General features: G+C 40.0%; 1 protein-coding gene and 1 non-coding gene across 7 annotated transcripts in view; both read left to right on the forward strand.

Moving 5' to 3' along the window:
• Positions 1-15565, forward strand: part of aff3 (AF4/FMR2 family, member 3) — a 74360-nt gene that overhangs the window by 42971 nt on the left and 15824 nt on the right. For 5 of the 6 annotated variants that reach the window (XM_062069774.1, XM_062069772.1, XM_062069773.1 and 2 more), the window contains 6 exons: positions 868-945; positions 1003-1036; positions 1116-1173; positions 1886-1937; positions 2800-2834; positions 8604-8751. In XM_062069774.1, coding sequence (XP_061925758.1) covers positions 871-945; positions 1003-1036; positions 1116-1173; positions 1886-1937; positions 2800-2834; positions 8604-8751 — 402 coding nt within the window. In that variant the 5' untranslated portion in view covers positions 868-870. Of the gene's footprint in view, positions 1-867; positions 946-1002; positions 1037-1115; positions 1174-1885; positions 1938-2799; positions 2835-8603; positions 8752-15565 lie in introns of those variants that run through there. The other variant, XM_062069777.1, reaches the window with a different exon arrangement.
• On the forward strand, positions 14397-14468 carry trnaq-cug (transfer RNA glutamine (anticodon CUG)). Its single transcript has one exon. It is a non-coding gene; the product is annotated as a tRNA-Gln (tRNA).

The following is a 15565-nucleotide window of genomic DNA, read 5'->3' on the forward strand; positions in this document are numbered from 1 at the left end:
AGAAAAAACACTTTTTTTGCGTGTTTCTTATGTGTTTTTTATGCTTCACTGATAGTGTTGTAGTGTTAGTATTTTAACTGTTTTAAAGGGGTCTTATTATGTTTGTTTTTCTACATTTAAAACCCTTCCTTGTGATCTGTATAACATGTAATTATTTATAATACAATGTAGTGTGTAGTTTGAACTTAATCTGTCAGTTATGGACGCGCTAAAAACTAAAACATAGATGGCGGGCAAAAGATGCTGTTGGCTGTTGGGACAAATTTTCAAGCGTTGACCGGTCCGCAGTTACAAAAAGGTTGGGGACCACTAATGTAGACCACAAAGAAGTGTTTTAGATGTAGAAAAAAAACATTATAATATGACCCTTTAATGGGGAAAGACGATAATGTCTCTTTTTTTCATGTTAGCATTTAAGCAAGCACATAGGTGCCAGTCAGTCAGTGAGTTTATCAAAGTGCAGGTATCGGTCACATTTTTTTATCATTAAAATTTTAAACGGTAATACTAACTATCCCGAGTTTTACTGCGGTTAATAATAAGACCATTTATCGTTACATCCCTATATACAACAAACATTTTGCTCCATGTTTTGGAAAAAATTAAAAAACAATAAAACTTTTTTTTTTTTAAGTTTATTTCCCCTGCAAAGCGGAAAGAAAAAAAACAGTAAAGATGCATCTGCAGTCAGGAAGTTGCACACAAAGGATACACACCTCCTGGTGGATAGGAAGACTGGTACGGAAAATCAATAATAAAGGCAAGGATGCTAATAGTACTTGTAAAAGTAAATATTATAGTAAATAAAATAGTTTTAATGAGGATTCTGAACCTTCTGTATGCTAAATTTGATTTCTAATCTGCCAGGACATGACTCAGTCCTGCAGGTCATCCCAACAAACCTTAGGGGCTGACCAGGCTCAGCGAATCCTCCTCAACCCTACGGTATGTATTTGTGTTTCTTTATAATATACTTTGTAGTCATATTTGCTATCTTTAAAGGATAGGAAACACCCGACAACCCAACAGAGACAGGGTATGTCATATTTGTAACAATTTCGATGTGTTTTTAGCATTTTGTTTTAACATACGCCGCGCACCTCTTATTATCACAGGTCAGGGGGACGCTCCGCCGCGGATGACCCGTCACCCCCGCGTGGCTCCCCACAAGTCGTAAGTAGGACACGAGGAAACATGAGTCACGGCGGCTTGTTAAAGCCTGGCATGAACACAGCCCATTAAGTTGACATGCGTGTGTAAATCATCACAGCCACAGGCTTTTCAAGACAGTAGTAGTAGATGCGGAAATATTTAACATACCACAACAGTTTTTGCCAGACTGCTAAAGCACATAGGTCGGAGGTCATTCATGAAAGCGTTGTGAGCTCTGGTATATTCATTATTTACATCTTCTTTTTTAAATATAAAACATGTGTCTAAGTGGTTTCAGTCAAATCTTTGTTTCCATTTAAAGAAATAAGAACTTTTGCAGTAAAAGCAGGGATGTCCAAACTCTTTACATACAGGAAATTGAAGGAGGGAGGGGTACACATTGATACATTTTGTCCAGTAAAGTTACTAAAAGTGATCCAATATACATTAGGTCAATACATGCTGAGCTAGCTGAACGACACATTCACATTTTAGCTTTGTGTTGTCCTTGCTCAATTAGGTATGACTAACAATATTTTCCTACGGTAGATGAGCAAAAAGTGTCTATTAATTAACATTATTAGACCGGCTCCTTTACTGGAATAACTTACACAGTTATCATACACTATCACTCCTCTTTCAATTGGGTTCGTAACATTGAATAAAAACAGGAAGTTGTCCAGATACCTCATGTGTGAGTACGTTTTTTTCTCATAGTACTTTGTGTTTGTAGGATGCTTGTCGATGACCTAAAACTGAGCAGTGATGACGACGACACTCAAAGGGTAGGATCTTCCATCTTTTTAACTCTATACGGTAAATACAGTAAAGCAAAAGGATGACCTCATTGGTGTAAATACCATGTATGTCGCCCCCTATAGGTTGTGATGAAAATGATTTGGAAGACATGTACTCCTAATATCCTCATAGTATTATAATCATTTGACAAATGATCAATGGCTTATGGACAATTAGTTGCTAAGTCCCACCCATGCCTACGCAAAGAGGTTTTGTGTTGACAGCTGCCATGTTTTTTATATCAATCTTGCTCAAATTTTATACACATATGCTAGTCACTCCCCTGAAGGCGTGCACCGAATTTGGTGATGAGTCAGCAAAACACTTTTTAAGTTACAGTGGGTGTTTTGAACTGTGTGAGAAATTTCAAGTCAGTCTGACAAATGGGGTTTAATAACAGCAGCACCATGGTGATAGTTTATTTCAAACATGCATACAAGTACAATATGATACATCACATATTTAATAACAGCAGCACCATGGCGATAGCTTATTTCGAACATGCATACAATTACAATATGATACATCACATTTTTAATAACAGCGCCACCATGTTGTTAGTTTATTTCGAACATGCATACAATTACAATATCACATATTTCCAGTCTCGCATTACAACATACACAGCAATAAGGCCATGTGGTGTAGTTGTCAGATAAATAATAGCTCAGGCAAAAAGGTAGGGGTGTATGTCTGGACACATTTTCACCCTCTTGCGTGCAGCAGTTCAGGAGTAGTAATAACTTACACAAACAAATACAACAATATGAATGAACAAACCCCTGTATAATAATTCATGCAAATATGTGATTCATTTCTTATTTATTTTTTTGCTTTGTGCTCCTAAAGGCAAGACACGAATCAGCTTCCTGGGATGGACAAAGGTACTCTCATATAGTACGATACTGTCTTAGGTCCCTTTTAAATGTATTGTGGTATTGCTATAATGACCACATATGGTATTCACCAAAATATATGCCAACTCTAAGTATAAGATGACCCCTCCTTTCAATTTGATTTAAATCATGTTTTCAATATTAAGTGGTAGATTGCAATAAAAAATGCTTTCATGTATCTTAGCTATTTGATAGCTGTTTGATGACTCTGCTTCTTTCATCCTCCATCCATCCATTTTCTACCGCTTATTCCCTTCGGGGTCGCGGGGGGCGCTGGAGCCTATCTCAGCTACAATCGGGCGGAAGGCGGGGTACACCCTGGACAAGTCGCCACCTCATCGCAGGGCCTTCATCCTCATTATTTAAAAGTTAGCATCATAACTCCTCCGCTGTTGTTTGAGAAATTGCTACCAGCTTTAGCGACTCTTTTTTTCCAACTGGTGCATTTCTCCAAGTCACCAGTGTAGTCTGTGAGTTAGGGGTGTCCTGGTCCGATATTGATATTGGATATTAAGTCCGATTTCAGTCATTTCAGTAAAATATCGGCGTATATCGGCTTGCATCAAAAATATAAGATATAAGAGTTTGGATAAAAGCAGTCTTGCAGCGTGTTTACTTGTAAAAAGCTCCACAGTCAGTTAACTTCTAAATGTCCTTCAATAACACACAAAGTGTTTTTTTTCTTCTATTTTAGCAAAGTAATCTACAAAAGGTTAACAGAAGTTAGCCGCTATAAAATAGCTAAGCACACAATAGCACACAAGCTAGACATATTTAATAATTGAACAATATTGCAGTCTAAATTACAATATTTGTCCATATAAACAAATATCAAGTAATAATAGCTGCATTTACATACAAAGTCTCAAAGTAAGAAGCATATAGGGCTCTTACAATGCATTGTGGGGGCTGAGTAGACAAACTTGTTGGACAAAAGCTTTGTTTACAATGTGAAAGCGAGCAACAAACTGAATTAAAATGGATCGAACAAAATGAAAAAAAAAACAAGTGACCGTACCCTATTCGAAAGGCTTGCTACCTGGAAAAAAGAAATGGTGGAAATGACTCATATTAGCTATGAGCACATCCGCTGGGCGAGAGATTTGAATCAGGTAAAACTGCCGCCAAACATGTCTATATTTCGTCAACGGAGTAAGTTTTAAAGGCCTACTGAAACCCACTACTACCGACCATGCAGTCTGATAGTTTATATATCAATGATGAAATCTTAACATTGCAACACATGCCAATACGGCCGGGTTAACTTATAAAGTGCAATTTTAAATTTCCCGGGGAACTTCCGGTTGAAAACGTCTATGTATGATGACGTTTGCGCGTGAGGTCAATGGTTGAAACGGAAGTATTCGGACACATTGTATCACAATACAAACAGCTCTGTTTTCATCACAAAATTCCACAGTATTCTGGACATCTGTGTTGGTGAATCTTTTGCAATTTGTTTAATGAACAATGGAGACTGCAAAGAAGAAAGCTGTAGGTGGGATCGGTGTATTAGCGGCTGGCTGCAGCAACACAACCAGGAGGACTTTGACTTGGATAGCAGACGCGCTATCCGACGCTAGCCGCCGACCGCATCGATGATCGGGTGAAGTCCTTCGTCGCGCCGTCGATCGCTGGAACGCAGGTGAGCACGGGTGTTGATGAGCAGATGACGGCTGGCGTAGGTGGAGCGCTAATGTTTTTATCATAGCTCTGACAAGGTCCCGTAGCTAAGTTAGCTTCAATGGCGTTGTTAGCAACAGCATTACTAGGCTTCGACAGGCGGCACAGCATAAACCGTGTAGTTACAGGTCCAGTGTTTGGTTCGGTGTCTCCTGATAGTAGTATTGTTGATCTTCTGTCTATCCTTCCAGTCAGGGGCTTGTTTCTTTTGTTTCTATCTGCATTTAAGCACGATGCTATCACGTTAGCTCCGTAGCTAAAGTGCTTCACCGATGTATTGTCGTGGAGATAAAAGTCACTGTGAATGTCCATTTCACGTTCTCGACTCTCATTTTCAAGAGGATATAGTATCCGAGGTGGTTTAAAATACAAATCCGTGATCCACAATAGAAAAAGGAGAAAGTGTGGAATCCAATGAGCCCTTTTACCTAAGTTACGATCAGAGCGAAAAAAGATACATCCTGCACTGCACTCTAGTCCTTCACTCTGACGTTCCTCATCCACGAATCTTTCATCCTCGCTCAAATTAATGGGGTAATCGTCACTTTCTCGGTCCGAATCGCTCTCGCTGCTGGTGTAAACAATGGGGAAATGTGATGAGCCCTTCAACCTGCGACGTCACGCTACTTCCGGTACAGGCAAGGCTTTTTTTATCAGCGACCAAAAGTTGCGAACTTTATCGTCAATGTTCTCTACTAAATCCTTTCAGGAAAAATATGGCAATATCGCGAAATGATCAAGTATGACACATAGAATGGATCTGCTATCCCCGTTTAAATAAAAAAAATTCATTTCAGTAGGCCTTTAATACCATTGAAGAATTTCAGAATGGAAAGTCTGATGAGGCTCATCGTCATTTGTTCAAATTGTGGGTCATCTACAGCTATTATCCCTTATGTGTCCGAGATGCGTGAGGTCCCCCGGCCTCGTTCCTCGAAAAAACAAGCCCATTTGTACTTTTAAATACTTTGGTCACTGCACTACCTTTCCGAAAAAATACTCATTCAGACAACATGCTTTACTGTACGTTGTTCGTACGTAGCTGCGCCACAACTAGCTTAAGCCAGGCATCGGCAACCCAAAATGTTGAAAGAGCCATATTAGACCAAAAATACAAATAACAAATCTGTCTGGAGCCACAAAAAATGTAACACCTTATATAAGTCTTATATTGAAGGCAACAAATTATGTAAGTGTCTATATTACATTGGACTACTATCAAAATGACTATGTGTCTTCGTTGACAGAAATGTTGAAATTGTAATATTTATTCTACACATTTTTTTACAACATTGGAAAACATCAGTAAAACAGAGGCTTCTCAGAGGGTGAGATAACTCCTGGAAATTACTGGCTTAGAATGGCCAAAGGTATATATGTGTTTGTCCAAGTTATAGGAAACGGCAGGTTGCCTTCTTCAAATGGATTTATTACTATCTTTGCAAGCTGGGTAACGTTCGCCATGGTCTGGAACAACATGGCACACAAACAACTATCAGAAATGCAGCCAATATTACATAGAGATAATGTGTCATGAGACATGCAAATATAAACTATATATGCAGATGAATAAATATACCTACATACTGTACATACAAAATGAGGCATAATGATGCAATATGTACATACAGCTAGCCTAAATAGCATGTTAGCATCAATTAGCTTGCAGTCATGCACTGACCAAATGTGCCTGATTAGCACTCCAACAAGTCAGTAACATCAACAAATCGCACCGTTGTGCATTCCAGCACAGCATAAAAAGTTTGGTGGACAAAATGTGACAAAGAAGGAGTGGCACAAAACACGTCTTACTGTGGCAGCGTCGGAGAATGTTATACATGTAAACAAATTGTTGCGTCACAGTCCACACAACTACGGTGAGTTCAAGAATCGCCGAAACTAGTAGAACAAAACAGCGCTCGCCATAAATAAATAAACAGTGGGCTCTCTAACAATTAGTAATGTTTGTGTCATGTTTGTCCTCCTACAGAAACCATATTAAAACAAAAAATATATTTTTTACCCCATTCACTTCCCCATTTAATTTTCATACATTTTTGAAAAAGCTTCAGAGAGCCACTAGGGCAGCGCTAAAGAGCTGCATGTGGCTCTAGAGCCGCGGGTTGCAGACCCCCGGCTTAAGCAAACGCTTAACAGGCAACAGGTAACAAATGCTACGTGTAAAACAGAATAAAACATGCTTTGATTCAAACTTACCAGTCTGAATATGCCGTGAACACACCAACATGTACCAGGTGATGGCGTTAAAAGGGATGTTTGTCGTTTTGTACGGCTGATATATTCCAGGCAATTGCCGCCTTTGCTCACTAAGCAGTAGGGTTGCAGGTTCGCTCCCCGCCTCTTGACATCCAAATCGCTTCCGTTGTGTCCTTGGGCAGGACACTTCACCCTTGCCCCCGGTGCCGCTCACACTGGTGAATGAATGAATGATAGGTGGTGGTCGGAGGGGCCGTAGGCGCAAACTGGCAGCCTCGCTTCCGTCAGTCTGCCTCAGGGCAGCTGTGGCTACAAATGTAGCTTACCACCACCAGGTGTGAATGAATGATGGGTTCCCACTTCTCTGTGAGCGCTTTGAGTATCTAATAATAGAAACGCGCGATATAAAATCTAATCCATTTTTATTATTGTTAACCGAGTTCCTTAATTTTGCTTTTGCACTGAAAATGAAGCAAATCTCACCAAATCTTTTTTTTCCGAGGCATTAATGACAACCATTGTGGCAGTTATTAATGCCGCACATTCACAACATATTTGGAGCTTGTTAATAAAAAAAGCACAATTTTAGGACAGATTCTTGCATTGGACCCAATGTAAAGATGCTATTCCGACGCGGTAAGACCCATGATGTTTTGTGTTTCCACATCACATTTTCAAGCCCTATTAGCAAGTATCCAGTAACAAACGTGTCTGCATCATTTAAATTACTGCGTCATGATCTCAACTTTGTGAATTATCGTGGCCCCTAGGTGTCAACCGAAAAAAATAAAAAATACCACTCCACTCTAATTTAGGGCAGCACAGTGGCGCAGGGGTTAGTGCATGTGCCTCACAATACGAAGGTCCTGAGTAGTCCTGAGTTCAATCCCGGGCTCGGGATCTTTCTGTGTGGAGTTTGTATGTTCTCCCCGTGACTGCGTGGTTTCCCTCCGGGTACTCCGGCTTCCTCCCACCTCCAAAAACATGCACCTGGGGATAGGTTGATTGGCAACACTAAATTGGCCCTAGTGTGTGAATGTGAGTGTGAATGTTGTCTGTCTATCTGTGTTGGCCCTGCGATGAGATGGCGACTTGTCCAGGGTGTGCCCCGCCTTCCGCCCATGTGCAGCTGAGATAGGCTCCAGCACCCCCCGTGACCCTGAACAGGACAAGCGGTAGAAAATGGATGGATGGGCAGCATAAGTCCATTAATAGTAAATAGGTTAGTGTTTCTGCTAAACTCATTTCACTTAATCAAACCTTTTCTAACATTCCACACTACTAATTAAATAAAATATGTGTATGATTCAGATCAATATCGGTATCAGCCAATATTCAAGGCTATTATATCGGAACTAAAAATTTTGTATTGGGACACCACGAATGTGAGTGAGAAAACCTCTGATTCATTTGGGGAGGAAGGGAAGTTGTTTAGCGCCTCCTTGTTTGACTTGCATGTATCCATCCATCCATCCATTTTCTACTGCTTGTCCCTTTTGGGGTTGTGGGGGGTGCTGGAGCCTATCTCAGCTGCATTCGGGCGGAAGGCAAGGTATGGCTTGCATGTATACATCTAAAAATATATATAAAATATAAATATAAAATTTTCTTCTAGGGGGAAAATACTTTCTTATTTTAATAATGTATATAAGCAAAATATCACTGAGTAGAGCTCAGACCTCCTCCAAGGCTGCACTGTTAACAAGGAGTTGTATTTCTGTTTGTTTGTTATCAGGCTAGACAAGTGATTGCAAAGTTTTTACACATACTGTATGTTATTGCTGATATGAGTTTTCCATGTAGCAGCTTTGTGTGCCAGCAACCAGCACTTTCATGACCTCCTTTGTGGTGTTTCAGTCTATGTGTTGACCGACATGGCAGGAGGGTGAGACATTCCAGCTCTGGCTCCTCGCGATCCGACTCCACCGTGAAGTCAGGCAGCGACGGCCTCCATTCCCGCAGCTCAAGCCCAGCTGCCGCTTCACCCTCCGAGAGCAACAAGGAGGTAACGTCATCGTTTGCTTTTGAACCTACGTCCATGTCTGAACTGCCTGTCTCCTCGTGTGGTTGTTCCGCTGCACGGGTGGAGAGCCTGGAGGCACTAGACGGCAGGTGTGGGAGGGACAGAGGAATGAGGAATGCATGCGGGTCGGAGTGGAGAAGGAGGAGGTACAGCTCAGGGAATTAGTGGCTGGGTGTCATGTCAACAGGCTGACTCTTAAAGAGCAAAAGCCCCCAGGAGGGGGAAGTTGTGTTGACATCAGACACAACAACAGCACAAACTAGATAGGACTGTCTGATCTCAAATGCACTCACAATTCAAACACAAGCCGTTTCATGGCATTGGTTAACTTCCAAGTTGTTGTAATACGAAATAAGGTCAATTGCTTTAATCTCTTTCGGGGTCAAAACATTGCCTTCATAACACTGTTCTACTCTGGAGCCTGTATCGATTTGAGAGTGAGCAGGTGTACCTAATGTTGTGACCAGGTACACTACCGTTCAAAAGTTTGGGGTCACATTGAAATGTCCTTATTTTTGAAGGAAAAGCACTGTACTTTTCAATGAAGATAACTTTAAACTAGTCTTAACTTTAAAGAAATACACCGTATACATTGCTAATGTGGTAAATGACTATTCTAGCTGCAAATGTCTGGTTTTTGGTGCAATATCTACATAGGTGTATAGAGGCCCATTTCCAGCAATTATCACTCCAGTGTTGTAATGGTACAATGTGTTTGCTCATTGGCTCAGAAGGCTAATTGATGATTAGAAAACCCTTGTGCAATCATGTTCACACATCTGAAAACAGTTTAGCTCGTTACAGAAGCTACAAAACTGACCTTCCTTTGAGCAGATTGAGTTTCTGGAGCATCACATTTGTGGGGTCAATTAAACGCTCAAAATGGTCAGAAAAAGAGAACTTTCATCTGAAACTCGACAGTCTATTCTTGTTCTTAGAAATGAAGGCTATTCCACAAAATTGTTTTGGTGACCCCAAACTTTTGAACGGTAGTGTACATCGATATAATGTTTATAAAGTATATTTTCATCCGTGTCTGGAAAAAAATCTGCTGTGACGACATTAATAATTATTAATAATAATAAATGTTGTCAAAAGATAAATTATGATACTTTTGGAGAGGGTGGGGCTTGTTTTTTTTCGGACAGCTTTGATTGATTGATTGATTGAAACTTTTATTAGTAGATTGCACAGTACAGTACATATTCTGTACAATTGACCACTAAATGGTAACACCCGAATAAGTTTTTCAACTTGTTTAAGTCGGGGTCCACGTTAATCAATTCATGGTAGCTTGCAGACAGACTCCAAAAAGCTGTTCTATAGATGACTGTAAAGCAAAATTTACGCAAAATTTACAACAAAGTATATCCAATACATATCATCTAGACCAGGGGTGTCCAAAGACAAAAAAATCAAAATTAATGAATTATTGACATCTTCAAGGCTCCAATTACTTCAAATATTTCACATTAAAATGTTTTATGTGGAAAAATATTGCATATATTGTGTGGTTGCCATATAAAAACATCCAAGTTTTCTTTGACAAAAGAAAACTTGCATAAGGAGCACTTACCTTGCAGACGTGTCAGCAACTTGGTTTGCTGTCATTGTTTTGACATTCTAATTGCACTACAGCAGGGTGTGTCAAACTTTTACAACCAAGGGCGGCATACTAAAAAGTCAAAACACGCAGGCACCATTTGGATTGTTTCATTTGGAAACAAAATGCTAAAGACAGACATTACTGTACTTTCCGGACTGTAGAGTACACCGGTATATAAAATAAGAAAAATAAAAAATAAAATGTTTTCCATATATTAGCCGCACCGGACTATAAGCCGCAGATATATACGTTATTTACACAGAAAGATTTGATAAATGTTTGTTTACATACCTTAATTGTTTCCAAACGGTGTCTGTTACCCGGCAGTAAAACGGCTTATCAAACAAAACAGAAGTCATCATCATGGGCCCACTAGCTGCGGAAGCTAGCTCTGCAATCAGCTAAACAGACTCAATAACTTCACGGTGACATCTTGATGAATTTACTAAGGAATTTGTAAAACTGAAACAATGAAAAAAGAATGCCGTTGTAAGTTAATACCCTCCCCGGATTGTTAATAATCAAATGTAAACAATCAAATGCAGATACTTTTTCTTATGCCTTCTGATCTCTCTCTCTCTCTCTCTCTCTCTCTATGTCCACTACTTGCTGTCCATATCCTACCAAGTCAGACCTACACTGTTCCAATACCCATTTCTCTGTTCTCAATTGTTGATGACTGATGAAAACAACCAAACCTAACCCCCCACCCCCCCCACACCCCGGATTGTAAATAATGTAAATAATTCAATGTGATTATCTTGTGAGATGACTGTATTATGATGCTAGTATATATCTGATAGTATATATCTGTATCATGAATCAATTTAAGTGGACGCCGACTTAAACAAGTTGAAAAACTTATTCGGGTGTCACCATTTAGTGGTCAATTGTACGGAATATGTACTTCACTGTGCAACCTACTAATAGAAGTCTCAATCAATCAATCAAAATACTAACACAGACACTCGTATTCGTGTTAGCATATTAGCTAATGCTTATGAAGTTAAAAAGTTAAAGTTAAAGTACCAATGATTGTCACACACACACTAGGTGTGGTGAAATTTGCCCTCTGCATTTGACCCATCGCCTTGATCACCCCCTGGGAGGTGAGGGGAGCAGTGGGCAGCAGTGGTGCTGCGCCCGGGAATCATTTTTGGTGATTTAACCCCCAAATCCAACCCTTGATACTGAGTGCCAAGCAGGGAGGTAATGGGTCCCATTTTTATAGTCTTTGGTATGACTCGGCTGGGATTTGAACTCACCGTTCTCAGGGCGGACACTCTAACCACTAGGCCACTGAGTAGGAAGCTATCGTCATTACATCACGATAGCACATACTCCTACAGACATCACACATGGGACGGTTTAGTAATTATGAATTGTTTTAGTTATACCGAATGCAGCTGAGTTAGGCTCCAGCACCCCCCGCGACCCCAAAAAGGGACAAGCGGTAGAAAATGGATGGATGGATGTAAAACTTACAAACGTTGCTTGGAGTGATGAATGAAGAATCCATACGAGTAAAAACACAATGGATGGCGAGAAGACTGAACGACATTCGACTTCCGGTTGAAAGCACTAAATGGAACTTGCACATTGCAGCACCTGCAGGATGCAAACTCATCCACAATATGGCACCACAGCATAAACAAAACACCTTCTTAGTGTATTATTTATTTTAATTTTAAACTATTTTTATTGTAGTCATCAGCAAAGAAAAATCCATTAATTAGCCGAGCTGTCTTAAATGCCGCAGGTTGCAAAGTGTAGGACAAATGTAGCAGCTTATTTACGATATATATATTTCAAGAAAAAACTTTGTGTTGTGTTAGGTTTGCGTTATAAGTGACAAAGTGTATTATTATATATTTGTATCAAAATTTTAGCTTCTTCTCATTATACTAAATCTGTTTGCTCTTTTTTTCTTACATTTTTACAGTTTTTTTGTTTGATTTTATTTCGACAATAGGTTGCGGGCCAACAAAACGCAAACCTATTAACCTTTGCTATTCATAATCTACGATATTTTTCGAACTTTAGGGCGCACCGGATTATAAAGCAGTGGTTCTCAAACTTTTTTCACCAAGTATCACCTCAGAAAACACTTGGCTCTCCAAGTACCACCATAATGATCAACACTAGAGTACAGTAGCGTAGTAGGCCTAAATATTCATTAAAAACAAGGCATTATTTTACAACATAATATTTTTTATTGATATTATATATATTATTTTTTATAATATTCGTGGCCACTGTAACATACACAGAGTTCAAACAGTAACTCTGTGTTTGAATATTTTAGTGATTCTTTGGCGTACCACTAGATGGACCCATTACTGTTAGTGATACACGTACCACAGTTTGAGAACCACTGAAATAGACCAGTGTACGCTGGTTCTCAGGAGATTTATGTAATGAATGCCAGCTTGAGTGGCTTCGCGGTGGTACGTGGGTAAACCTCAGTTCACTCATTTCCTAGCGCTCTTGACTCATAATGTGTGGATGCTGATCCCCGGACAGTATGAAGGTGAAGGTGGCAGCTTCAGGCGTGTTACAATTATACAAACAACCATTCACACTCACATTTATGGACAATTTAGAACAGGGGTGTCCAAATCTTTTCCACCAAGTGCCGCACACTGAAAGGTATGCGCAGGCTATTTTTATATTTTTTATATTTTGTAAAAAAAAAAAAAAAGTTACGCATATTTAAAGACAAAACATAGTGTCAGCTTTGTGTTATGAGTGACAAAGTGAACTATTATTAGTTATTTCAGGGTGTCCAAAGTGCGGCCAGGGGGTAATTTGTGGACAGAAGCTCGGGTTTTACTGTAAAGAAACTGTAAAAATGTAAGAAAAAAAGAGCAAAAAGACATAATGTGATGAGAAAAAGCTCAACCTTTGATACTAATAACAATACAATTTGTCACTTAACACAAAGAGGGCACTAAATTTTGTTACATAATGTCTGTAGCATTTTTTTTCTAATATCAAAATATCCCACGCATACTTAGACTCTTCAAATTTTGTATCAAATTCTCAGCTTTTTTCATATTACATTACAGTTTTTTTTTTCAACATGTTGCGGGCCAAGAAAACTGGAGCGCCGCACTTTGGACTCCTTTAATTTAGAGTGTCATGTTCTTGGTGATGTGGGAAACTTCAAAGATTCGAACCCTGGATCTGTGAGCCAACATGCTAACCACTAATTCACTGGGCAGCTCTGTTTCAACACGAAAACACTTGAAAAATAAACACAATTAAAGGGCCTGCAGCTTACTGGATGACTCCATTTTGCCTTAATTTAACAGTTAGTCAGCAATTGATTATTATGTCCGCTGTATTGTTGCTATATGGAGGATGGCATATGTGTGATGGACTCCCGTAGAGCGTCATGGGCTGGTCTGAGATGTTTGGAATGTGCAGGGGGATAAAAGGGGGACCTGCTTCTCTGTCATGAATGGAAGGCCCTGTAGATGTCTAAGCAAGCCCAACATTGGGCCTCTATTGCGAAAGTGGGGAGTGTAGTTTATGTGAGTTGGTGGATGGGGAGGGGGGTGTCGTAGTGACGGTGGTAGACCATGTGTTTTTCATTTACTGTTCCTGTGTCTTTGAAAGATGGGGGTTGGAGTTGTTCAGGCAGCAAATCCAGAGCTACAGGTATACTAGAGGGAGGGAGGGAAGGAGGGAGGGGCGGGCAGTAAGGGGAGAAAAAAATATGGAGGGAGGGTAGTCAAGACGGTACAAGAGATGTAGTGTCTTCTCTGGAAAGAGGTCGAGAGATGTGGCGGGGAGGGAGGGGGCTTGCTGTTTGACTTGAAGAGTGGAGGTTTAATTTAGCACAGAGGCAAAGGAGAGGGAAGGCAAGAAGGCAGCCGTGAGTATTTTTCTTTATGTCTTTGTCACTCATGTTCCTTCTACATAAGGTCACCAAGTCTCTCATTGGGTAGCGGGTGTGTAACTGTGGGCCTGTACATGTGGAACGTGAACAACAGCAGGGAGACCACACGGTTGTCAAGGTTCCATGGTGTAATGGTTAGCACTCTGGACTCTGAATCCAGCGATCCGAGTTCAAATCTCGGTGGGACCTGAGTCTTGTTTAAATGTGCCTTTTGAAACGTTATCAGTCTCGTCGTCTAAGGAGCTGTAAGTAGGACACTGACGTAACATCATGTCATTCTTTGGGAACACCTACAAGTCGTACAATTGGAACTTGGGTCAAGAGGATTGAGTGTGCGCATGTGTTTAGTTTTTTTTGTCACAGCAAAACGACGGTGGTTAAGTTCTTATTACACTGATGTGACAAGTAAGCATGTTAAAAAGTGAGAGCTGTGTGGGGCACCTATTAAATTATATTTACCCTTCTAGGACCACTAAGATTGACTTGTTTCCCAATCCAATATGGATATCCCATATATAGGTTTAATATCAGCAAAGACACAAGTATTTGGTTATATGGGCTTGCACGTAAAAGTTATGATATAAGCACTCCGATACGAGGGTGGACTTTTCTTGTATTTCACTAAATTCCATTACATAAGGTAAACATGGAAGGGTTATAAACTACTGGGAGCTAGCAGCTGCACACCCGGTAAGCACACAATAGCACACAAGCTACAATGTAATAAGTGTCCTTAATTAAACAATTTTGCAGTCTAAAACACAACATTTGTCATCAGAAACAAGTACAAAATAATTATAGTTGCTTATTACTTACAAATTAAAAGTCTCCAAGGCAGAAGCGTATTAGAAAGTATCCAGTAACAAATGTGTCCGCATCATTCAGCTTACTGCATCATGATCTTAGCTTCATTGATTTATTGTGGCCATTAGCGGTGCTGCCAAAACACAATTACCACTCCACTTCAATTTAAAAACAGCCTAAGTCCATTTTAAATTGTTAATAATAAATAGGTTAGTGATTTTATACCCATCATTGTTGAGTAATTTCCCTTTTCCAACACTCCACACTACATAATAATAAATGTACCGGTATACAGTATATGACTCCTGCTGTTATCGTATCGGGTCAATATCAGTATTGGCCAATACTAATGACTCAAGGGTATTGTATCTGATTTAAAAAAAATGGTATTGGGACACCCCGACTGACCCTGGATTTCCACTGGATGCAGAATGGCTGCTGAACAAAACCGCCACAAAACAGCACCACCATCCACAGTCCAG

This window comes from Entelurus aequoreus, linkage group LG14 (genome assembly GCF_033978785.1).
Source record: "Entelurus aequoreus isolate RoL-2023_Sb linkage group LG14, RoL_Eaeq_v1.1, whole genome shotgun sequence".
In the NCBI taxonomy this organism is placed as follows: Eukaryota; Metazoa; Chordata; class Actinopteri; order Syngnathiformes; family Syngnathidae; genus Entelurus; species Entelurus aequoreus.